We start from the raw sequence: 26,067 nt of genomic DNA on the forward strand, positions 1-26,067 counted from the left end.
CAGCTTGGATAAGCTGGATGGCTAGTGAGACCTGGGGGACTGCCTGATTCTGATGCCCCAGCACCGGGGTAACACGTGCCTGCCATTATTCCACACCCAGCTCTGTGTGTGTATGTGTATGTATGTGTGTGTGTGTGTGTGTGTGTATTCGCACACGTGTGCACTGCTGTGTGCATGTTAGCATTGCATGCACAAGTATGCTTGCATGCAGAAGCCAGAGCAAGGTCTGGGGTGTTTTCTTTTGTCCCTGATCACTTTGTTCCCTTGAGGGTCTCTTACAGATCCAAGGCTCGCCATACTGACTGTGCTGATTAGCCAGGGAATGTGTGGGGTTTGCCTATCTCCATCCCCCAGGGCTGGGGTCATGGGCATGTACAGTCAAGCTTGGCTTTTTATTTGAATTCAGATCTTCATGCCTGCATTGACTCCTCATAACTCGAAGTGAGATGCTGACAGGAGGGATCACGCAGTAGCTAGCTCACCCTGTTCTGTGTGTGCTGAAGGCCTGCAGCAGACAGTCCCCTTCACAGATGAGGGAGAGGAATGCCAGGGAGGGGGTGAGAAGAAGTCTGCCCAGGTCGAGCCAGGGTTCCAGAGCCCACACCACTGTCACTGTTAGTGCCACCTCCTGCCCCGGGGCATCTTTACTATCTGAATAAGAGGTGGCTGTTGGTTCTCATTGTGGAGGAGGTGGAAGGCACTGGGACACTTGTGGTTCTGAGTCCCCTTTGCTGGCCACAGACCTATTGTAACTTCTGGAGTAGTTCTTGGGGGGGGGGGGGAGCCGGTGAGTGCAGGGCCCAGGGCTGCTCACCGAATTCAGACTGCATGCCAGGGTAGATGATGCGGAACACGTAATCTGTGGCTTCGTCGTCCTCTTTGTCTGAAGATGTGGACTCTGAGGATCCTTGTGGGCTCCGCTTGCGCAGCTTAGGAAATACCTTCCCCTGCAGGAACATATCCCAGGGCAGACTTCAGAGAGCCATCTGTCCCCAAGCCTGGCAATGCTGAGGGTCTCAGAGGGGAATGCAGGGCCCACCAAGTCACAGTAGGGCCCAGTGATACCCCACAGCTGGCATCACCCCAGCCTCCTCGAGGCCCCTCACCTTTCCTCGCTGTGACCAAAGCGGTGGGTCCAGCTGCCCGTGCGGAAGCAGCCCATTCTCCAGGCAGGAGAGGAATTGTAACAGGTGCCCACCCTTGGGGAAGCGGAAGGGCGGCCTCTGGATCCCGTCCTGGCTCACCAGCACGACAGTCCCACCACTGTCAACTGCCACCACCACGGGACAAGAGAGAATGGCAGGTGTCACTGCAAAGCATGACGCAGTCCCCACTCTGTAAACACATGCCTCCACCCCCAGGACCAGGCAGACCCAGGAGACCCAGGGGAGCCGCTCTGAGGCTCTGGGTGGTAGGTGACTCCTAAGAGCATGTATTAGATGCCTGATGCATACCAACACTGTGTTAAAAGTTGTCTTACTGTAACCCCCAGAACATCCCTGTGAGGCTTAGCTATTATTGTCTATTTTACAAGGGACAAAAACAAAGAAAGGTTTTGTATCATCCCCAAAGTCACACAGCTGGTAAGTGGCAAAGCCTGGATCAGAACCAAGGTCTGCCTTAGTAAAGAGGATTAAACCATTTGAGTTCCATACCTAGATGGGGCACAGCATACCCTGCTTAATCTAAATGCACCCTCCTCTGGCTTCAATGGAATATAGTAGTTACTGATCTTAGGTCTGCACACTACTAATTTTAGATTCACAAAGATATAGGTTTAAGCCCTGTCTCTAGCGCCAACAGTCTGTGTTACTTTGTATCAGGATGCCACCCTGTCCCTAAATGGTTACAGTGATTCAGAGCAACCACACTCACAGGGGTAATGCCATTTGCTTGAGGAGGCACCCGGGAGTGTCTTGTGATGCTAAATGAATGAACGGATGAGGGGATGAGGTGGCGAGTAGGGACGGGGATCCACAACGGACGCCCAGCCGCATGATGTCCCCGTGGTCCCTACCTTGCTGGTGACAGTGCAGGTAAACAATTTCCTCTAAGCGGATGGTCACAGCGTAGTCCCAGTAGACGCTGGAAAGGGGAAGGCGGGGAGACTGCAGGAAGCCAGAAGTCCAGCCCAGGAGCACCTCTGCCTTCTCACTAAGATCCACGTGTCCCCAGCCCAGACCACCCAGCCATCCTCCCCTCCTTTCGGTCTCAGCACCTCAACTTTCCGAAGAATGACACCCCCCTCCCAACCTTCTCCCTATTTACATGGTTATCAGAACCCACCTCTGCCAAGTCTCCACCCCAGGACTCTGGGATGGTCACCTGACCCAGGCCGGCCAATCAGCACTGAGAAGTCACAGTGATTAATGCATGATTGGCACTATTACTCAAGCATGATCAATGTGAGGGGATGGTCACACTTATGCTTAGACAGTCCAGGAAGAGCTCCTTGATGCCCAGGGACACTCAGAACCGTGCAAGGAAGGTCTGTCTGAGCATAGGGTCTATAGACATGACGCAAAGGCCAGAGATAAGATGAATTCCGGCATAGCCTTTCAAGTCCCTGGGTCCAGCCTGAGGACTCCTGCCCCTGGGTTCTCTGGAGCATTGTACCAAATGCTCCAGTTAGCTTGGAGTTGATGTTTTAGTGCCTGGAAGTTAAGCAACTATACTGGCCCAGAACCTTCCCTCTGGGCCACCATGTGACCAGGGGCAGAAGTTAGAACAGCCACTCCCAGCTCTGACCTTACACAGGCCAGTAGTGTGACTTGAGGGTTTATCTGAGCCTCAGTTTCCCCATCTATAAAATGGAAGCTCTAATAAGATCCCCATTGTAGTGTTTCTCTGAGAATCTTCATTTGAAGGACCCAACCCAGAGGCCCTCACACAGTCAGCTCAGAACACAGTGCTTGGGGCATGGTCACTCTGAGTACTGACTTACTTACTTCTGGCTCAGAACCCACCACCGTTCTAAAACCAATTATTTTCCCCATCAGAACACCATGGGAGTGGGCACCTGGGAGAGTGGGCTTTGAGGTAGCCTAGGAATGCAACCACTCAGGAACTCTGTACAGGGGGCAGAGTTCATTGGTACTGCAAGCCACTGCCAGATCCATCACGGTTCTGCCATGCTGCCATGATGCTGGCCAGAACTGGGCACCCGGGAATGGCCCAGACCCATCCCTGGGAAGAAAGAGGCCCCCGACGGCCCCCTCTAGCCCAGGATCCCCAGATGGTCTGGTGGACACGCCTCCCATGTGACCTTTTCCTCTCCTTTATCGCCATGCACAGGTGCCTGAGTCTTTTTGTTCCAACTCCTGCTTCTTCTCTCAGCTCCCCACCCCCACCCCAGGTCCTTCCCCAGAGAAATCTCTTTTTCAGAGATCCTCTCACGGCCCCTGGTCTTGGGAGGACCCAGACTAGCAGAGGTGACAAGCCGGTGGCTGACGCTGCCCGTGGACCGTCTCTCTCCACTCTCTCTGCCTCTCAACTCGAGTCAGGGCAGAGTATCATTACATGCCTTCCTGCCCTGGGCCACCAGTGGGTCAGGGTAGTGGACATCCTTGACGGTGGTCAGCAACCACCGTGCCCTTTCTGTGTATCGGTCCTCCCCGTGTGTGTGTGTGTGTGTGTGTGTGTGCATGCTCTTCAGTACAGATGAGGAGACTGAGGCTGGGGGGTGTGGGGGTGGCTGCTCAAGGTCACCTGGCTTGGGGTGGGGAGGGGTGCAGTGGGCAGTTCCTGATGCAGTCTGATGTGTCCTCACAGCTTGGCTGAGGTGTCATTTGCGGTCTCTATATTTGCTCGCCTTACACTTGGATAGGTGTGGGGAGCACATTTATAAACTGCATCTTTAAAAATCAATCAATCAATCAATCAATCAATTAATGTGGGGGAGTACATGCCATGATGAATGAGTGAAGGTCAGAGGTCACTTCTCTTCTTCCACCAGATGGGTCTCAGGGATAGAACTGAGGTTGTCAGGCTCGGTGGAAGGCGCCTTTGCTGGCTGCCAAGCCATCTCGCTGGCCCTGGAGAGTAGACTTATGGATGTGAGCGGCTGACCATGGCCTACCCCTGAGGCTCTGCCACTATCTCCAAGTGGTCCCAAGGCTGGTGTTCCTTCTGAGGCCTCAGCAGCAGGGAGGCTGGGCTAGGTAACCATGACAACCAGGTAGAATGGCCGGCGGGACCATCCGCCCCTGAGAAGAGGGCATCCTCGTGTCTAGCAGAGTAGGGGGACTCAGTTGAAGTTCTCTTACCTCTTCTCGTAGTCCAGGTCTCCAACAGACCCGTTCATCAGCTGGTTGGGTGTCCACTTCAAAGTCATGACATCAGCTGTCTGGTGCAGAGACAGGTACCCGGGCACAGCCTCCATATCATCCCTCTGCAGAGAGAGGAGAACTCAGGCCTGGCCATGTTGCTGGACTCGAGTGGACAGGGGCCTGAGGCCTGCCTGACTCAGGGACACAGATGCAGAACCAAAGGGCTAGGCTGTTTGCTGCAACCACTTGGAAGAGCCCCTCAGCATCCCTCCCGGTGCCATGTTGAGCAAAGCCACCTGCGGCCTACCGTCCAGGGTGAACTTGGCAGAGTCCAGCTGTGAACACTGCTCACCCCAGCACCAGTACCCCCATCTCTCCCTCTGGAGGCTGTCTCTACCCCAACATTTCTTTGGACCCAGCCTGCCACCCTAACATCACCCCTTTCAAAATGAGGCCTGTATCTAGGCCAATCTTAGTGGGTAAAGAGAGGGCATATGCCCATGCACCCCATCCCATAGATATTACCCAGAAAACCTCTCTCCAAGCACCCCCACTGTGCTTCTGCCCTGCCCAGAATCTGCTATGGGACCTCTCACCCACTTCTCATCATTCTAAGTTAGTGGGTGGGCAAGAAAATGCTCCCATCTCTCCTCTGGGAAGAAGACCCTGCCCACTCCCGAGCTGCAGTCTTATCCATCCCTGAATCGGGGCACGTCTGACCGCCTGCGGCATCTCACAGCTGTGAAGTGGCTATCACTACGCAGTCACACGCAGGCTGTGATCACTGCCAATCATCCCCGCGGTTGAGCCTGGCAGGGCTGTTATTTTGTAGGGAGGACATATGAGTACATTTGAAATGTCTCCCGACAGAGGAACTGGTGATTCAGCTTTGAGTGGCAAAGCTATTGTGATGTGGGTTTAAGAACAGAGTGACAGTCCATTATTCATCTCCCCAGGTCACCCAGTCCCAGATCCCCTTGGAAAGCAGAGATGCCATGCTCCGTGGGCTTTCAGACCCTCATCGGAGATGCAATGGACACTCTGTGCTTACTGGAACCGATGGGTCAGAAGTCACCAACCTTTCTGTGTCAAGGAAGACTGATAGGAAATGCTTTGGATTTTGTGAGCCATGTATGGTTCACTCGTCTCTGCCACCAGAGCCTAGCATGGCTCTGTTTCAATATCTTGATGACTCATATTCTCTCTCTCTCTCTCTCTCTCTCTCTCTCTCTCTCTCTCTCTCTCTCTCTCTGCTGTGGATGGCACCTTGGGCACCCTTAGCCCAGCATCCCAGTCCTTAGCATTCAAAGCTTCTTGTTGGTCATTTGAAAAGTGGCTGCATCTTAAACTCATGACTTCCTAAACCTGAGAAACATGGGCCTTGAACCTGCCATGATACAGACATGACAGAATGACCTGCTCAGGGTCACCCAGTGGTTGAGGCTGCGATCACAGACCTGGGGCCTCTCCCTGCTTTCTTCCAGCTGAGCCCAAACACCACACTGACTGTGACCCAATGACCCTGAGGACAGGACGGCAAAGGACACGGCCCTCAGGGTAGGGGCTGCTGCTCATGCTTCATGCTCTGCCCTTGTGCCCAGGCAGCTGTTGGAGCGCAGAAGGTAACCGACTCATTGTAGCGTGTGGTGTAGCAAATCATAATCCGGCCCCTTGTGTGGGCTTCAGTGTTGCCATCCCTACAGTTAGTGCAGCTGGGGGCACTTCACAGCGAGCACTGGACCACCTTCTCAGTACCACACTGTTTCCTGAGCCACAGCAAGAGTGAACAGCCAGGCAGACGGCCTGGTGGACAGGGATGTGAGGGTAGACTGGAGAAGACGTGGACAACCCGGTGGATGGGGAGAAAGATTAACAAATGGTAGGGGGAGGTGTAGAGAATGGAAGAGCTGACTGGCAGGGCAGCTAGCTAGAGGTATTGCCATTCCCACTTATATATAGATGTATGAATGTGTAGATGTATGTGTATATATATATGTAGATAGATGACTATGGATGGACACACAGGCAGATGGATGTAGGAACCGATATACAGGGGAGAGAATGGTGGAATGATAGTTTACTGGCAGACAAATTGACAAATGGATGAATGAACCAGCGAGAGGCTGAATGATGAATGGACAGATGGGTGGACAAGCAAATATATGTATGCATTATGTAGGTAGGTGGATTTTGGCAAATGAAGAAATAGAGAATTTTGAGTGAGTGGATGGGTAGATGGATGGATGGATGGATGGATGGATGGATGGATGGATAGGTGGGTGGATGGATGGATGGGTGGATGGATGGATGGGTGGATGGATGGGTGGGTGAATGGACGGATGGATGGATGGATGGGTGGGTGGGTGGATGGATGGGTGGATGGATGGATGGATGGATGGATAGGTGGGTGGATGGATGGATGGGTGGGTGAATGGACGGATGGATGAATGAAGATATTGCTGGGTAGATGAAACAACACACAGATGGAGATTGGATGAGTGGATGGTTATATTGGTAGATGAATGGATGTATAGATGGAGTTGTTGGTAAATATATGAATGAACAGATGGGTATGTGGGTAGATAAATTAATAGGTAAATGGATAAGCAACCTGGAGTTAGAGGGACCTCCCCTGCCCCTATAACCTGTAGCCAAACCCTCAGAGCATGAACTAGGCCCACCCCAAACTCACTGGCTGAACCAGAACATTGTTCTTGCCGTAGAGCAGGGTGGCCCTAGAGTTCTGATGCAGGGACTCTACGTAGTCCCGGGCGGAGATGGATGGTCGGTCGTCCATGCTGCCGCTGGAATGCCTCTTCTGGATCTGGTGTCAGGAGAGGAGGGAGAGGCATGAGCCTGTGAGTGACCTTCAGGACTCCCACCTTGTTCCCTGTCCCCAGGCCACATCCAGACCCTGTCCAAGGCCCTCCCACTGCCCACTCATCTCACACAGAGTGCCGGCCGCTTGGTGGGTGAGTCCTGTCTCAGATGTGAGCTGTGGATTCGGTGTCTCTGGACCAGTTCATCGGCCGAGGGGTCGGTCCAGAAGTGGTCAGCAGTCTTCATCTTAGTATACTCCAGGGCACAGGGCCCCACTGCGGAGCACACAGGGCTGGGAACCTGGAGTCCCCAAAAGTGCTCCCACCCAACTGCCTCGGCCCATTCCCTTTCCTCCCAGGCAGTGAGCATGCCCCAGAGTCCAGTACGAAGACACCGGAGCAAGAGACAGACCCCTGAGCTCCAAGAGCAAAGGACCAGATGCAGCAGAGAGCCGACTTACCCAACAGAGAGGCAAGGATGGGGCCATCCACAGGGTCCATCAAGAGAGCTTCCTTCTCATAGTATTTACTAGGGGGAGGGAAGGACATGCGGGTCTGCATGGGGACCAGCAGAGGGCGCACATAGGTGGACTAGGTTCCACACCCCAGGAGCCCAGCTCAGAGCCTCAGCTGCAAAGGGGACAGCAACTGTATCTCATAGGTTGAGCAAAACAATTGAAAGGCATCTGGCCTGGAGCTCATGGGCTCCTGCTCACTACACAGCCCTGAACACTTAAGGAGGACAAAGGAGTCAGGCTCTCAGGTGATGCTGTCCCTTTGTTACCAAGGCAACACAACACAGCCTAGCTGGTGTAGACTCAAAGGCTGTGCTAACAGGCTGTCCTACCCTGATAGTCAAAACAAATGTCAACACCAAGGCCCGAAGCTCTGAAATCTGACCCTGATAAATGTGTGATGTCCTCAATACAGTCTCTGTGCTGAAGGGGATGCACCTCTCTGTGAGAGATAACAGTGGAATGACTTCCACTTCCTTGAAAACTCACCTAACACATAAATATTAATAAGGAGCTGCAAAACTTAGATGGGGCTGGAGGGATGGCTCCACCGTTCAGTACTCTCGGCTCTTGTAGAGGCCCTGGGTTTGATTACCAGCACCCGCATGGTGTAGTTATCTGAGGATGGGTGCTGAGGAAGACGTCTCACACCGTAAAACCTTTCCACCACATTAATCTGAGCCAGGGGAAGAAGTGTCTAGGGTCATGGTGTATTTTTGACATACTGTGCTCCACTAAATTCTTTTCTGCATCTTCTCTGTGAACCACTCCATGCTTCTTAGCCGGAGAGACCATTAAGGCACGGAGAGGTAGAGTGTCTTGCCGTCAGCAACCAAGTGGAGGAAACCACAAAAGGATGGAATCCAAGACCCCTCCATCTTGCCCTAAATGTAAAGCCCCTGTTTACACGTGGCTATTCAACACCTGAATCCTCCCCAGCTTTCAAGCTACGCTACTTCAGGGTCAAGCACCCAGTTAAGCATTTTTTTCTTTTTTGTTTTTTTCTTTTTTCTTTTCTTTTTTTTTTTTTTTTTTTTTTTTTTTTTTTTTTTTTGGTTTTTCGAGACAGGGTTTCTCTGTGTAGCTTTGCGCCTTTCCTGGAACTCACTTGGTATCCAGGCTGGCCTCGAACTCACAGAGATCCGCCTGGCTCTGCCTCCCGAGTGCTGGGATTAAAGGCGTGAGCCACCACCGCCCGGCAAGCGTTTTTTTTTTTTTTTTTTTTTTTTTTCAAACTTCAGAAAAGCCCTGTTTATTCTCGAGGACGCAGTTCCCAGAATGGCCATCAGGTGGCGACAGAGCAAGGCGGGCAGCTCTCACCTGCTGTTCTCCACCAGATAGTGGACTATTTTGTCCAGGACCCTCTCAAACAGGGCGGTGCGGATCCAAAGGTGCTTGATGGCCAGCGGGGACAGGTTGGGCAGCTTCGGCAGCTTCCGCACATTCTCCTGCAGGCCCTGGATCTGGTTTCGCCTTTGAGACCAGCGGGAGGAGAGAACACACTCAGCAGAGAGGGAATCCACAGAACCTGCTCACTCCGGGTACGTGGGGGTGGGTGGGGGCAGATGTGGTGATACATTGTGTACCCTGATGAACTTGCCGAGGATCAGAAGCAGAACAGCCAGCCACTAGTTCTTACCTCTACGAAATCCTCAGCCTATAGAAAGAGTGAGTTCCTGTTTCCTCACACCTTCTGTACCTTTCTCTGCCCTGCCGTATTACTTCCTGGGATTAAAGGTGTGTGTGCTTCCCAAGCAAAGGATCCCAAGTGCTGAGATTAAAGGTGTGTGCCACCAAATGCCTGGTTCTGTCCTCGGATCCTCAGGCAAGTTTATTAGGGTATACAATATATCACCACAGGTAGGGGGTAGGGGTGGGGGTGGGGGTGGGGTGGAGGGTGAGTGTGGGGGTGGGAGTGGGGGTGAGGGTGGGGTGGAGGGTGAGTGTGGGGGTGGGAGTGAGGGTGAGTGTAGAGGGTGGGGGTAAGTGGGGGTGGGGTAGAGGGTAGGGGTTAGGGTAAGGGTGGGAGGGTGAGGGTAGAGATGGAGGGTGGGGGTAGAGGTGATGGTGGGGTGAAGGAAGGTGGAGGTGGTGGGTGAGGGTAGGGGTGAGGAGAGTGAAAACATCAGGCAGAGAGTGGCCAAGGTTGAGCGGAACACTGCCAGCTCTGCCATCAGATGCCAACCTCTCTGTCCTCCCTGCTCTCCTGCGGTCTCCTCCTCTCCTTCCCTCTCTTCCCCCTCCCGCCCCCTCCTAGAAAGGAATGCTGGCCACGGAGGCTTAGATCTACGGTTCCTTCAAAGACACCCTGCTGCCCTTGGGAAGGTAGCTGTGTGCTATGGCCCTGAGGGTCCCATGGCCTCACCCCACCACCATCCCACTGCTCCACGGTCCAGCAGATCTGGCTCTGAGTTCAAGTGTGAGACCTTGCCTCAGTGGACAAGGTGGAGAGTGGTTAGAGAGGACATTTATGTCATCCTCTGGTCTCCACCCATGGACCCACACACATGCCCACATTCATGAGAACATGTCCATGGTCCTACACATCACACACACACACACACACACACACACACACACACACACACACACACACACAAAGAGGGCATGGTTCCCAGTTGGCACTGAATCTCTCAACAGTCATCTTGTGGGATGGGCCAGGAGCTAGACACAGCCTAGGGGCTGGGGATGTAGGTAGATGTGGTGGCCTGTTCTCGTATCCTCAGGTCACTAGACAACAGTGAACAGTGAGTAATTACAGACAGAAAGACAATCGTGAGCGGAATAAACAGGGTGATGGGACAGAGAAGATGAAAGTGGGTGGGGTTTCCAGAGCTGGGGGGAACTGATGACAACAACCGGTCACAGGATCAGCTCAGCTCAGACTAAAGAGGTTGAGCATGTGCCAAGGCCCTGGGGTGGGAAAGACTGGTGGGTCTGAGGATCAGAAAAAAAAAGCAGAGAGAGAGAGAGAGAGAAAGACCCCGAGACCGACATACAGACAGACAGACAGGAGGTGTGGGCTCTCACCAAGCTGAGGGGCAATGTGTACTGCCCTCCAGGGCTGTCCCCGCGGACGCCCCCCCACGCCACACTCACGCGCTCTCGATGAGTTGCTCCAGATCCTGCACCTTGCGGCTCAGCTCCTCGGCTGGAGGGAAGCCTTTGCCCACCTTCATGAAGAGCGCCGCGATCTTGTTGCTCCGCAGGAAGCCGGCAGCCCTCCGCCTCAGCCCGTGCAGCACACAGGCCTCCACTGCAGCTGTAGGGGACACCGTGGTCAGGAGCTCTGTCTTGTCTCTGGTCCACACTCCCCAGCACCATGAGCGACTTAACACCGCAGAGAAAATGCATCCCTGCCCACTTGTCAGGCGCACCGAAGAAGTCAAGAGAGGTTCGTGGTTGACACACGCTTGGGCCAAGGTCGGCCAGCCATCTCTGCTCACATCCTCTGTCAGCCAGCAGCCTGCTGTGTGACTGTGGGGAATGACTTCCTCTCTTTCTGCCTTTGCCTCCCCTTAAAGGGAGGGTGTGAGGGGCAGTGGTCTATCAGGATGCTGCCGGGACGTGTGACACAGTGCACAGGACATTCTTAGAGCCCACACGGAGAGCTCTGTATGAGTCTAGCTGCCATTGCTGCCGAGAAGAGAGGCACCAGTTGTTGGAGCCCACTGAGGTTTCCTAGTGGCTGTACCCAGCAGGGCTGCATAAGAGGATGACTGGACCGTGGGCCTGGGTACCAGGTGTTTGGAAGGGTCTAGACTTGGTCGTATCTAGCAAAAGGGGAGGTCTTTTGCCTCGCCTTTTGGCATTGTTGTATGTTATAAAAAAGGCTTTTGAATAAAGTTCTGGGCTGGTGGGTTTTGACCCAGGCCCCCCCCAAGGCTATCCTGTGTCTCTGTCTTTCCTCTTGTCATCTAGGTATCCTTTTCTAAGTAATATTTCTCACTTCTCCCTACTCAAGAGTACCCTGGGTGTAAAAGCGGGGGCTGGTCCGTCACAATCAATGAACCTCACCTGAGTTAAAGAAACACATCACCGTCATTGACATCATAGTCATCCTCACCATCATCATGTTTATCAGCTGCGGCCATTGTCATTATTGTCGTCATCCTCACCACCATCACCACCATCATCACCATCCTCACCATCATCACCACCATCACCATCCATCACCACCATGACCACCATGACCACCATCACCACCATCATCACCATCATCACCACCATCACCACCATCATCACCATCACCACCACCATCACCACCATCACCATCATCACCATCCTCACCATCATCACCACCATCACCATCACCACCATCCTCCCCATCATCATCATCATCCACCACCATCATCCATCACCATCATCATCACCACCACCATCATCACCATCACCACCATCACCACCATCACCACCACCATCACCACCACCATCACCACCATCACCACCATCATCACCATCATCACCACTACCATCACCACCATCATCACCACCACCATCACCACCATCACCACCATCACCATCATCACCATCATCACCATCACCACCATCAACACCCTCATTCCCACCACTGTCGTCACTGTGACCACATCATAGTTAACTCATACAACTTGTTGAATATCTCTCACGGCCAAGTAGAAAACTGCTTCTACTTTTCAAGTGCAGACACTGGCTGAGAGAGGCAAACCCAATCAAGGACAAAGTACGGGGACAGGATTCGAACCCAAGCCTGAGGTCAAAGTGTGTGCACGTCACTCACGCTTGCACAAAGGCATCTGAAAAGGAGCAGTGCTGGCATTGGCTTCCCGTTTCCGTTTCTCCTGGGCGCTCTGCCTGGCTCTCCTTCAGGACAGGACACCTGGACTGTACTCTGGGCTCTACTGTTAACTTGCTGTGGGAGCTCAGGCCAATGGCTTCCCCGCTCTGGACTTAGGTGAACTCTTCTGGGACATGGCTCTGTGCAGACCATTCCAGTGACCCCTGACCTACTCCTGGCGTTTCTGGGAACCTTCAACCCTCTTTCTATTTCCCACTGGTATGAATTAGATGCACACTCAATGCTCACTGGAAAGTGAGTATACAGTAAGACCGCCCCCTTATTAAGGGCCTGCCGGCTGGTGAACAACTGTTAGGACTGACCTTGCCCTGGACTTGTAACAAAAGCGTGCAGTGAGAACTCTGGTGAGCACACCCTGAACCAGTGAGGCAGCTGGCGCTCGGCAAAGCGTGAGCATACGCAGAGACACCGGGCGCTTGGCTAAGGTGGTGCTTGTTTTCGTCACCGGACTCCTTCATTTCACGTCGCAGGCACTTACTTCATCTGGAAGGAATGCCTGACAGCACACGATCTGCCCATGCAGAGGGGCATTCTGGGCAGGGCTCCCTGGGGCTTCCGTAAAATCTGGCTTTTAGCTGACCCATGTGGTCCTCTCAGATTGGCTGATCAGCTCCCAGGTTTTGCGTGTGCCTGCTCAGATCTTTCTGACAATGGCCCCCGAGAAATAGAGAAGTTAAAAATACTCCTAGAGTCCTTTATACCGTATTTAATGCCTTTCAATTTCTCCCACACCCCCCAAAAACACTTGGGTCTGATAGATAATTCTTCTTATTATTTTGAAGTCAAGGTCTCTCTATGTAGCTATAGCTAGCTGGAAACTCTTTATGTAGACCAGGCTGGTGCTTAATCTCACAGTGATCCGCTGCTTCTGTCCCTGTCTCCTGAGTGCTAGGACTGGGTGCAAGGGACTGGGGATGGAGCCAGGGCCTGCTGCATGCCAGGCAAGTGCCCTACCAGAGGGCTGCAGCTCCAGCCCTTTTCAACTCTGTTTTGAGACAGAGCGGGTGGTTTGAGTAAGAGTGGCCCTTATAGGCTCATGTGTTTGAATATTTGGTCCCCAGTTGGTGGAACAATTTGGGAAGGATTGGGAGGTGTGGCCTTGTGGGAGGAGGTGTGCCATTCCGGGCAAGCTTCGAGGTTTCAAAAGCCCACGACATTCCCTGTCAGCTCTCTCTCTCTACCTAGTGTTTGTGGATCAGACAGATGTGAGCTCTCAGCTGCTGCTCCAGAGCCGTGCCTGCCCGCTGCCATGCTCCCCACCACGACGGTTACGGACTCACCCTCTGAACTGTTAAGTCCCTGATAAGCGATTTCTTCTCTGAGTTGCCTTGGTCACGGTATTTTATCACATCAAAAGAAAAGCAAGACACAGGGTCTAAGTTGCCCAGACTGGCCTTGAACTTTTGGACCCTCTCACCGCTGCCTGGCTGGCCACGTGATTCTTTAACTGCATTTCTCTTCCTCTGCAGCTTAACTGACAGCTGGGTCTCAAGTCTTAACGTGTCATTTTATCCTCAGATAGAAACATCCAGAATAAAAAAAATTAAAAGCTGTCATAAGCATATAAACTACAAAATACTTTTATGTAAATAAAGTTTTCCAATCTACCCATATACAAGTGTGTGCATATGTTTAAATCGACACGCTCTACTTTCCACATGAGGTCCTTGCTAGCCTGACAGTTGATCCAAAACGATGAAGTTTGGGCTCAGCCAGAGACCCTGTCTCAAAAGTCATTGGGTGGAGAGCAGCTAAGGATGACACCCCCGTGTTGATCTCTGGCTCACACACATGAACACATGTGAACATGTGCGTACACCACACACACACTCAAAGGAAGATAAATAAATAGGAGATCTTGCTCAAAGTCACTCTTTGGGTTGATGGTTGTCAACTTGACACAGGCTAGAGTCCTCTTGGAAGAATAAGCTCAATTGAGAAAATGCCTCCATCAGATTGCCCTATAGGGAAATCCATAGAGTATTTTCTTGATTAACTATAGGTGTAGGAGGGCCCAGCCTACTATGAGTTGGTTCTACCTGGGCTGGTGGTCTATAAGAAAACAGGTTGAACAAGCCATAAGGAGCAAGCCAGTAAGCAGCACCCCTCCATGGCCTCTGCACCAGCTCCTGCCTCCAGGTTCCTGTCCTGACTTCCCTCTGTGATGGATTATAACCTAGAAGTGTAAGCTGAAATACACCCTCCCCAAGTTGCTTTGGATCCTGGTGTTTATCACAGCAATATAAAGCAAACCAGGACATGCATTCAACAGGAAGTGGCAGAGGTGGGATGTGAACTCAGGTCTTCTGCCTGCTACAAAGTGGTAAGGTTCTGGATGCCAGCGTGCACCACATGTAGTCAGTCCCACGGGTGGTGTCCCCCCAAGCCATACAGATGGAAGTGGACAGGCTGGCTACTTATCTTTGCTCAGGTATCTTCACAAGGCCACGATCATAGGAGGGAATCCCACTGTGTGCTTCCAGTGAGACATCCCACTTACTAACGTTCCAAGGAGAAAGACAGGAGTTCTTGCTTCCAAACAGCCACCCCACCATGAGCTGGAACCTGGCTCCTCCTGCGTGGGGGATAGCTTACAGAGGGGTCCGAGTCACACTTTAGACCCCGAGCCTTATAGGCTCAGTCTGCTAAAATGTGGGTCTCAAGACACCTCCGTGGCTGCTTACCCCAACACCCGATTATTTATTACAGGGTCTTCTGTAGCCCAGGCTGGCCCAGAACCAATATGTAGCTGAGGATGCCCTTAAACTTCTGATCCTCCTTCGTCTACCACTGGAGTGCTGGGGTGAGAGGTGTGTGCCACTATGCTGGCATTATGTGTTGCTGGGGATGGTACCCAGGGCTTTGTGCATTTGGGCCAAGTACTCTACCAACTGAGCTGCATCCCCAGCCCGCATCACCCCTTTGAAACAGTCCCCATTTGCTCCATCCTTGACCCAGCCACACTGCAGGGCAGAGGCAGAGATGACTGAGGCCATCCCTTGTGCCTCTAAGGGGATGAGTCAGTGCAGAGCAAGCCCCACTGGGCCCCGCCACAGGGACACAGGAGGCGTCCTCTACCCTTTCTCCCACAATTCTGCATTTCCAAATCCACTTCCTCCTGCAGAGTGTCTTTGGGATCCCAAAATAACTTCAGAGTCACAAAGCTCAACATGACGCAGGCAAGAGCTGGCTCACAGGTGAGTCTCCCCCGCCGCCGCCGCAGCCCAGCCAGGAAGCTGCTCCCCACTGCCTCCGCCACGGAGGCCACCACTCACCACAGAAGGAGATGATGTGGCTGCTGTCCTCGTGGACAAACTTTCGGGTAACGGCCTCCTCCATGATCTGCTTCACCTGCAGGACACACGGGGTGGGAGAGACTGATCGGATGGGGTGCTGCACCCCAGGGCCCGTGCTGTACCCCTAGAGTGTCCGCAGGCTGTCTGGGGTGTGTGGGTAGCCCCCCACCCCTTTTCCTTCCACGGCCTCTTGGTCTCAGGCAGATCTGTGACTGACAGCTACACGCTGCTCATTTCACTTCATTGGCAGGGAGGTTTATCACTTCTTCATCACACAGAATGGCCTCCCCTGCCCACAGTTCCCCCAACTGTTCTTGTCCCACCTCCAACATGGATTCTTCAAAGGACTCACCACCGTTCCTGCTCTGATTCCTATAGTGTCATAGCTACATCTCCTCTCCAGAATACAAGTCCCTCTGCCTCGCCCTTTTCCTTACCCACATTGTATATTAGGTGCTCAATAAAGGTCCCTTGGCTGCATGGTGAGTGAGTTCGAAGATAAAGGAATTGGGGGGGGGTGTGGCATGGGGACAGTCAATTATGGGATCCTGGAAACCTGGGTTCAAATCCCTGCACGGGATCCAGCAGATTGTTGAGTGAGCTTTGGGAAATAGAGGCTCCGGAGAGTCTACAGGTCAGGGAGGGAGGGAGCAGATGAAGATGGAATCCCAGTTTGGGTCCCCATCACAGGCTGTGGCCTGTCCTCACTGCACTCGATCCCTGCCATGCACTGTTGAGTGACTCCAGGACACATGCAAGGTCATTTCGGGAATGAACAGCTGGCCTCAGGAACAGTAGTGACCTCTGGGGCTTGAACGCTGCCCTCAGACTTCCCTAGACTTGTACCCCACCTTGAGTGTGAGGTCAAAAGGTGATTCAAAGGCCTATCCTAGAAATCCATCACAGGGCCTCTAATATAATATAATACACACACACACATACACACACACACACACACACACACACACACACACACACACACACACACAAGAGAAGCCAAGTCCTGGACGCCCCCAACCCAGTGAGTCTCCATTCTGTTTTCTTTCCGCTCATCACACACCAGCCTGAGGTGCCCGCAGTCTCTGCAGCCCTGCCTCTTCCTGTAACCTGCTTCCTGGAGCTGCACACAGGACAGAGCATTGCCACACATCCCTAAGTGCTCAGGGACAGCGTGGCAGCCACAGCCCATCCACCGGGGTCAGCGCCGGCCCTGTGAACGATGACCGGCCCTATGACCAGCTCCGGCAGCCGGGCTTCCCCAGGAGCCGTTCTCAGCCTGAACCCCTCGGCAAGGCCCATGGAATCACCCTGCTTCACAGATGTGACATTGCAATTTGAACCCAGGGCCTCCCCACAGGCTAGGCAAGCACTCTCCCACTGAGTATACGCCTCCAGCCAAACCTCTCATGAGCACTGTGGAAGGAAACGGGAAGTCAAAAGCAGAGGGGCAGACAGGGCAGCCCACAAATGTGCAGACGTGAAACAGCCCGTCTGCCAAAGAAGTCCCAGGAGACATTAGAAGACATCTCGAGAAAAATTCGAACAAACGGGATGTGCTGAGGCCCATGAGATGTGAGGCCTACTAGTCATGAGACCTACTAGATGTGAGGCCCACTGGATGTGAGGCCTACTAGACGCGCACGGGAGAATAGCACTGAGGGAAAGTGTAGCGGGAAACCGCGATGTTGGAACTGCATCTTACCTTCACTCCTTAGGAATCAGCAAACAGGAAGAAATAAACCCAAGGCAACAGAGGGAAGGAAATAATAAAGACTGGAGCAGAGATAAAATGAAATATTGGGCCAGCGAGATGGCCGAGTGGGGAAAGGTGCTTGCTGCCAAGCCTGGCCATCTGAGTTCGATCCCAGGGGTCCCACACGGTGGAAGGAGAGGATGGACTTTCACGAGTTGTCCTCTGACCTCTGCGTGCATAAACACGATAAATAATGTAAGAAAAGTAAATGAATAAGATATGAAAGCCGGGGCTGGAGAGATGGCTCAGAGGTTAAGAGCACTGACTGCTCTTCCAAAGGTCCTGAGTTCAATTCCCAGCAACCACATGGTGGCTCACAACCATCTGTAATGAGATCTGGTGCCCTCTTCTGGCCTTCAGTCATATATGCTGTATATGTAATAAATAAATCTTAAAAAAAAAAAAAAAAAAAAAAAAAAAAAAAAAAAGATATGAAAGCCAGCAGAGGGCTGGGTTTGGCGGCTGGGCAGTAGCTTGCTGACCCTGCGTTGAGTGTGGTTCTACCAGGCTGATGTCCTCTGAGTCCTGTCCAGCTGATCTAGCCTGGGACAGCTGAGGGACTCTGCTAACTGGCTGACACTCCCCAGTGTGGGGCTCCAGGCCTCAGCAGTGGCTGCTGTGTCTTGAGCGGGTTCTGCTGCCAATGTCCTCCTGCTTTTCGGAGGCGGCCATCTGCCTCGCTCCCCCACCTCCCCGTCCCCGCCCCCCCCATGCCCAGGGCTGCTCTGATGCAGTAGCTCTGCTGCCTGCCTGTGTGCGGAGACACCAGGCCCCATCTGCTCTGTGTCCCCGAAGGAAGCCATGAGCCTCCTCAGGACGTGTGGCAGGTTCCCAGCTTTCTCTCGGGGCTGGGGTGGAGGAAGGGGGGCAGGCAAAGATCCTGCCTTGGTAAGTTCTGCAGTGGGCGCCCTCAGACCTGCCCCACTCCGTTTTCTAGAATGCTCATCTCCTTCCGCCCCTTCCCCCGATATTTCTCTGGCACTCCAAAACTCTCTTGCTGGGACAGGTCACCTCCCCAGCTGGCTTTGTGCTGGGTTGTGTCCCCTTTCTCCCAGCCTGGTTATTTTAAAACATTGCCCACTACTAACACAGAATATGGTACTTGAAAAGAAAATCTTTACAATTAGGTCATTGAGGTGGCCTCCAATCTAATATGAGCAGCGGCCACATATGAAGAGGGAAATAGGGACAGAGGATGGATGGTTCGGAGAGAAGACAGCATCTAGAAGCCAAGAAGAGAGGCCTGGACTCTGTCCTTCCTTCACAGCCTCCAGAACTTCCAGACAGCACATTTCTGCTTTGTAAGTCAATCTGTCTGTGGCATTTTGTTACCGTAGCTCAAGCAAATGAAAGCACCGCCCTCAGCAGCATCAGGATCCATGTCCTTCTCTGTACCTTTGCCCGAACCAATGAGCCACTCAGCCACTGAGCAGCCTCCTCTTTCCAGGCCCCACTCCTCTCCAGGGTAGCCCAGTGCTGTTGTCTGTGGGGCATAAGATCTGGCACCATTGTCCCACTTGGGCCTTCCCAGCTTCCCCAAGACATCCACAGAGGGACCGCTTCCTGCCATCCACCTCTGCTCACGCCTCTTCCTTGGTGCTGAACTCACATCCATCCAGAACTGCTGAGCTGCACTGCTCAGCATAGCATAGACTAGAGCATCATGGGAAACGACAGGGACCAAAAGACCGCCCTGAAATAACTGCCAGGTGGGAAGAACCTCTCTGCCTCATCAGTCAGATCTGAGTGCAAGGCATGGAGAGATGGAGCTGTGGGGATGGGGCCAGATGGGGCCATCCTGGGGTCTTTGGGGACAAAGATCTGGGCCAGGTAAGAGGCCCTGGGAACCACAGACGCTCAGCTCAACTCTTGGCCCCTCCCTCAGATTCACTTCACATGACGCAGGTTAGAAATGTTCACCAGCCCGGGGCAGTTCTCACCCACGCTCAAACTGCACTGGAATATCAGAAAGGAAGGGGAGACCGTGAGGGATGGGTTTCCACACCCTTTTTCCAGAGGGAAGAGGCGCAGGGGCTCTGAGAGAAGGCAGCGTCCAAGCTCCCCCAGGAAGGAAGGAGCCTTGTCCAAGTCCATCCCTGCACGGTTGCGCCCTTAGCCCTCTCCTGCTCCCCATCCAGGCCATCACGAAGGGCGGTGCTGGTTCCTGGTCCCCGCTGTCACTCACCTTCCTGACACATCGCGGCATCCTACCCTCCAGTCGACAACCTCTTTATTAAACTTGTTTTCCTGAGAGCAGTTTGGGGGAACCATCTGTTTCCTGTCGGCACCCTGACCGGACTGTACACATATGCACCGTCTCAAGTCCAAAGCCATCTGTTGATGGCCACGAAGGGAAACTCAGAGAGCTGAATCCCTTTCTTCAGGTCACACAGCACAGAGCCCGGGGCTGTCGCGTGGGGTGGGGTGAGGGATGGCAGAGGGGACGTAGCAGCAGGGGGTGGACGCAACTGAGAACCTCCCACCTGTGCTGGCCCCCATGCCTAGCTAAATAAATGACTTCACAGAAGTTAATGGCAGGCTCAGCCCGAGGCCAGCAAAGGAAATTAAAAAGGCTGGTGGAGAGCAGCAGGGGGACGTCTCCCTCCCACCAAAGCCTGTGGAGGAGGCACAAGGCTGTGCCTCCTCTAGGGGAGAGGGGCCCTCTGGACAGACCAGGGCCAGAGACGTCTGAGGAGGAGGGTTGGGGGCCAAAGCCTTCTTACCCTGGCAGGGCTCTCAGGAGTGGCTTGGACTGTAAAACCCAAAAATATTTAGGCTCATGAAGCCCAGGATTGTTGGGGGCGGTGGGCCTGGCTGGGGTGACATCCCAATCCTTAGGGGCTGTGGGGTTTTCTAAGCTTTGGTCTAGAGTACACAGGGTGATGGGGATGCCACCCCGGAGCCACACAGACCTTGTGTGAGCTTGCTGGTCCCTCTCAGTCGGGTCCAATCTGCTGTCACCTCAGGGTGGCCTTCTGTGAAGTGGGACTCCTCACTGCTGCCATGGGGACATGGATGAAAGGGCCATCGGGGCACCACAGCACACAGTAGGCACTTATTTTTGAGGAAGAGTCTCATGTAGCCCGGGCTGGCCTCAAACTTTCTAAGATGCTGAGGGTGGTCTTGAACTCCAAATTCCCCTGCTTCCACCTCCCAAATTCTAGGATTATAGGCCTGAATCCCCACTCCTAGTTGTACGTGGTGTTATGGATGGAATCAGGGCCTCCAGCTCACCAACTCTACCAACCGAGCTACATCCCCAGCCACACAGCGAAGCAATTTACGATGATTGGGGTCATGACTCATCACACACACACACACACACACACACACACACACACACACACACACACACCTGAGCATGCTCCAAAGACTGTGTGTGCAAGTACAACCACCCTAGTGAGGTTCAGTTTCCTTTATGGTGGGGAAACTCAGGCATTTTTTTTATTTCTCTCTCTCTCTCTCTCTCTCTCTCTCTCTCTCTCTCTCTCTCTCTATCTATCTATCTATCTATCTATCTATTTATTTATATTTTTTTTGAGACAGGGGTTCTCCGTGTAGCCCTGGCTGTCCTGGAACTCACTCTGTAGACCAGACTGGCCTTGAACTCAGAGATTTGTCCACCATGCCCCACCCTGGCAAATGTATTTTCTCTCATACACTCCAACAATAATTCCTTCTATTACCATTAGTTCTCCGAAAATTGGATTTTTTTTTTAAGATTTATTTATTATGTATACAGCATGTATGACTGCAGGCCAGAAGAGGGCACCAGATCTCATTATGGATGGTTGTGAGCCACCATGTGGTTGCTGGGAATTGAACTCAGGACCTCTGGAAGAGCAGTCAGTGCTCTTAACCTCTCCAGCCCTGTTTTTTTTTTCTTTTCTATTTTAGATAAGTCACCCAAGTCTGAGAAGTCCAACCCAGGGTCCTTGTCTCACAATAAGCCACTGATCACATTTCAGTTTTAAGGAAGAGAGAGGTTTTACTGAGCATGTACTATGGCCTCGCTGCTTGTGGACAACGCCTTCCTCGATGCTCATTCAGGCATCATTGTCTTTACTCTAAATGTGTACAGAAACCTGCTTAGCCCTTTAAGAACCAGTGTGAAGAAAGAAAGAAAGAAAGAAAGAAAGAAAGAAAGAAAGAAAGAAAGAAAGAAGAAAGAAAGAAAGAAAGAAAGGAAGGAAGAGAGAGAAGGAAGGAAGGAAGGAAGGAAGGAAGGAAGGAAGGAAGGAAGGAAGGCAGGCAGGCAAAGGGTCTAATAGCCCGCCCTGAACTAGGCATGGTGACACAGTCCTGAAATTCAGTCACCCAGGAAAAGGGGCAGGAAGATCAGAGACCCTACCTCAAAACGAACCAGCCAGCCAGGATGTAGAGCTGCCCCAGCTGGGTCTCGCTCTCTGGGAAGCAAACACATCTGAAGCCTCAAGCCAGCTAAGATCTGCAAGGGACTGTGAGAAGGACCAGGCTCTCCACAGGGGGCGCTCACGGGCCTTCTGTGAACGGCCAGTGAGTTTCCAGTCAGGGCTGCCCAGGGACACAGCTGGTCCTGGGGCAGTGACAGCCCTGCCCCTCCACGTAGGCCTCCACACCTGCCTCCATTCAGACACCAGCCCTGCCCTTCCTCCCTCCCTCCCTCCTTCCACCTGTAAATATTTAAACAGCACAGGAGAACAGATCTCCAGAGAGAGTCAGGGCGGGCTGGGAAGCCAGGCAGGTCTCCCAAGCTGGAGGGGTGTTCTCGGGCCTACTGTTGCCCTGACTAATGCCCACGACATGTCCACGCCCTCCCACAGTCCACCCGGAGCTCTGCCAGGTTCCAAATTGACTACCACGTTGCTGTCTCCTGCCCGGTGTCCCGGGTTATGTTGAAGCCTTTGACCTGGAGGGACCCGTTAACCCGGTTCCCAGAGCTAGGCTAAGAATTCCAGAATCTGCAGGAAGAATGCCTCCCCCAGGACCCTGCACGGAGCTGCACCAATCAACAGAGGCCTTTTAGGGTCAGGGATAGAGCAGGAAGGAGCCCTTGGGAGCCACTAGGCCCAGGTCAAACCCTGTCATTCATAGGGTGACCCCACCCAGCCTGGGTTTCCCATGGTGAAGGTGGAAGCACCAGAGAGCTCTGCCCTGATCCCCTCATTCAGGGCTCCACTCACATGGCTCCTTGCAAGGATCCTCCAACCCCCTTGCTAAAACCTAGCCCATAATGTTGTCTCCTCCCTCCCAGAATGCTCTGTCCTTGGTATACCCCACCGTGCTCTGACTCACACACTCTGAGTGTGTTGGATGACTGTTGGTGACCTTGAGCCCATGGGCACACAGCCGGTGCTCATACATGACGGTGACCACTCTGAGGCTGTTACCACCACTAATGCCAGTCGCTACTGCTTTGGTAGCTCTGTTCCCAGAACTGTCCCCAGCTCCTGTCCTTCCTGATGGGCTTTGTACGTCAAAGGCCAAGGTCAGCAAAGGTTTTTCCATAGGGAAAAAAAAAGACTTTCTGGGTATTGGGACAATGGCCCCATCCATCCAGATATCAGATGCAGGGGCATCACGTTATGTGAAAGCACGTCTCAGATATTGTACGAAGTATTGCATGGCTCTCTTTTGTCTGCTTCTCTGAAGTTCAGGTTCGACTGGGCATTCTGAATATTTTATTTTGTTGTTGTTGTTTTGTTTTTCGAGACAAGGTTTCTCTGTGTAGTTTTGGTGCCTGTCCTGGAGCTCGATCTGTAGACCAGGCTGGCCTCGAACTCACAGAGATCCGCCTGGCTCTGCCTCCCAAGTGCTAGAATTAAAGGTGTGCGCCGCCGCCACCACCACCACCCAGCGTGCATTCTGATTTTTTTTATTTGATAAACCTGGGAGACTAGTTGCAGGCCAAAGTCTAGGTCACGTGGTCACTTTTAATTTGGTGTTTACAAACCTTTAAAAGTATTAAAACAAACGTCTTGCCTTGAGGGTGGACACCACATGCTGGACTTGGCCCGTGGGAACCCCGCCCTTCCCCCTGCTCCCGGTTGGAGGCACCCAGCACACAGGCTTGAGTAGAAGTCCCCACAGCTACCACTCCTCTGAGATCTGCAAACTCCACTGGGCCCCGTGAAGTCCCCTCCAGCTCCTGTTGGCACCTGCTTGGGGCCGCAAAAGCCTAGGGTGGGTAAGTAATGGAGCCCGTGGGTGTCACCGTTCTTCCCGTGTTCCCAGTGAGCCTGAGCCTGCGGAGATCAGGACTTGAATCAAGGCTAGGGAGGGTGAGGCCGTCTCAGGTGGGGACCCCAGCTGCAGGGCAGCCAGGCAGCTGCTCACTTGACCTCCTGCAACTGAACATCTGGATCAGGGTCATGGGCAATTCCTGGCTCCCTAGCCTTGACTCAGTTTCTACAGGCTGCTTCTCCCAGCCCTCCTGGTACGTACTGGCTCCCTGGGAGAACCGTGCTGGCAGAGGAACAGGCACCTTCATTTGCCAATTAACCAGGCTGAAGAAGGCCGCGCTCAGAGGCTGTGCCCTGCAGGATGCCAACGACGACGACATTCTGGAACAGGTGCACACACCGGGGAGGCAAAGAGATGGCAGGTTGCCAGGGCTAAAGGAGAGGGGGACTGGGGACTCAAAGGGTGTGCAGGGCAGTGATGGAATTTTGTTGCACACACTTGTCCAAGTGGCAGAAGGTCCTGTGCCAACAAGAGGACCCTCAGTGTGAGCCACAGGCCTCCAAGGAGACCATGACAGGTCTTTGAGGATTCCTTAGTGTGGGTGTGCAGCACCCTGCCCTGGAGAAGCATGATTGTGGGGTGGGTCTGCACATGGTGGGATGAGGGTATTTGGGGGATGGGACTCCAGGTCAGACCTGTCACCCTCTCCTCCAGTCTTTCCTGTCCCTCCTCATGCACAGGTAAGGGAAGCCAGGCTGGGGAGTATGGAGGGATGCCAGCTAGAGAGCAGTGGACTCCAGAGGCTGCGGAGTGTTGGGCAATCCTTCCCCTGCCCACTCCCAACCCACCCGCTCTAAATAGGTGTTGGGACTGCAGGATGGAGGTCTGTGGCTCAGTTTCCTGAGCCACAGTTAATGGTTTACCCGCTCGATATAAATAGGCACTGGGCACGGTTCCCTGACTGCGGACTCGAGGACTGGCCAATTCCCCCCACAACCTCGGAGAAAGGTGTTCTAGGCAGGGGATGAGGTTTCTACCAAGCAGCCCCCATTACCTCCTGTACCAGTGCCCTAGGTCCCCTGGAACCCACCCTTCCCACGGGACGAGGATGTTGGGAGGAGCAGCCCCAGCCTCCTCCATGCCCAGAGAAATGAGCCACGCTCGCTCCCTTGCTCGTGCCTCACATCCCGCCCACACCGCGAGAGCGGCCTGCCTTCCCCTAGGTGTGCTACCCACCACATATGGCCGAGGTCCCTGGCAACACCCCATCTCCAGATGCACAGCCTTGGAGATGAGCAAGACATACAGATTCCAAACAAGGCTCCCTCTCCCAAAGAAAGCCTAAACTTGGGTGTGAAAAAAAAATACAAGTTTCGGGGGGCGGGGTGGGGGGGGAAAGGTTGCTTAAAACACTCAGATAAAGCAGAAACCGACTTTACCCTCCCTGACCCTAAAAGGAAAAGCGGTTGGAATGTTGTTTTTAAGGGAGGGGCTTTAGATCCCAATGTCACCTGCTGGGGGACCTTGGCCAAGTCACTTCACTTAAGGTGCCTCCATCCAAACCTCTTCAAAACGGGATAATGCACAGGCCGGCCCCTCAGATGGCGGAGATATATTCACACGTGTGAATATATGCCGAGCACTTGGTGTGATAACTAGAATGTGATAGAAGTTTCTAGAAACGCTCTGTATGCCCGTGGTCCCGTAAGGTCGCACTAGCTCTATGGATCTGTTCATCATTTGCAAAGGAGCTAGGAAGAATTGTGTCTTATTTCCGTGTGTGTGTGTGTGTGTGTGTGATGTTTGCACAAGCTCATTTGTGTGCGTGTGTGTCTGTGCACCACTGTGCACGTGTTGGGGTCAGAGGACAACCTCAGTTGTCAGCTCTCACCTTTCACTGGGACAATCCCCTGGCTGTTTTTCCTGTTTCTTGGGCAGGTCAGCTGTGCTGCAAGTTTGAAGATCTGCCTGTCTCCACCTCCCACCTCCTGCAGGTGCGCTGGGATTACAGCCCCTGAGGCATTCACACGGGTTCTGGGAATTCACACTCAGGCCAGCAGTGAGCCCTCTCTTCAGTCCAGGAGCTGTATTTTAAACTTAACAATGGACCAGGACGTGGGGATCTGCAACAGGCCGCAAGACCGTATTATAGAGATTCAGCTGTACATTAAAGCTATACCTAGAAAAGTCAAGGAATGTTTCTAGAGGAAGCCATTTATCAAGGACTATTTGGTGTTGTTCAGTTTTTAACATATATCAGCTGCCTTCTGCTATGAAATTCTTGTGTGCCCATATACTGCTAGGCCATATGGCAAACAGTTACGCTTCTCAGACCTGCTGCTGATCCACTAGGCAACTAACACCCCTGCAGAGCCTAGGAGACAGGCAGGCTGTAGATGCATAGCCTTGTTTCTTGT

The 26,067-nt window shown here is 53.0% G+C and overlaps 1 protein-coding gene across 1 annotated transcript in view; it reads right to left on the reverse strand.

Moving 5' to 3' along the window:
* Positions 1-26,067, reverse strand: part of Sgsm1 (small G protein signaling modulator 1) — a 74,451-nt gene that overhangs the window by 38,836 nt on the left and 9,548 nt on the right. The window contains exons 3-12 of the mRNA XM_059249731.1: positions 15,715-15,790; positions 10,702-10,864; positions 8,923-9,075; positions 7,549-7,616; positions 7,218-7,363; positions 6,961-7,092; positions 4,266-4,390; positions 2,018-2,085; positions 1,107-1,270; positions 815-947 (exon numbers count right to left, since the gene is read on the reverse strand). Coding sequence (XP_059105714.1) covers positions 815-947; positions 1,107-1,270; positions 2,018-2,085; positions 4,266-4,390; positions 6,961-7,092; positions 7,218-7,363; positions 7,549-7,616; positions 8,923-9,075; positions 10,702-10,864; positions 15,715-15,790 — 1,228 coding nt within the window. The remainder of the gene's footprint in view (positions 1-814; positions 948-1,106; positions 1,271-2,017; positions 2,086-4,265; positions 4,391-6,960; positions 7,093-7,217; positions 7,364-7,548; positions 7,617-8,922; positions 9,076-10,701; positions 10,865-15,714; positions 15,791-26,067) is intronic.

The sequence above is a fragment of the Peromyscus eremicus genome, chromosome 23 (genome assembly GCF_949786415.1).
Source record: "Peromyscus eremicus chromosome 23, PerEre_H2_v1, whole genome shotgun sequence".
Lineage (NCBI taxonomy): Eukaryota > Metazoa > Chordata > Mammalia > Rodentia > Cricetidae > Peromyscus > Peromyscus eremicus.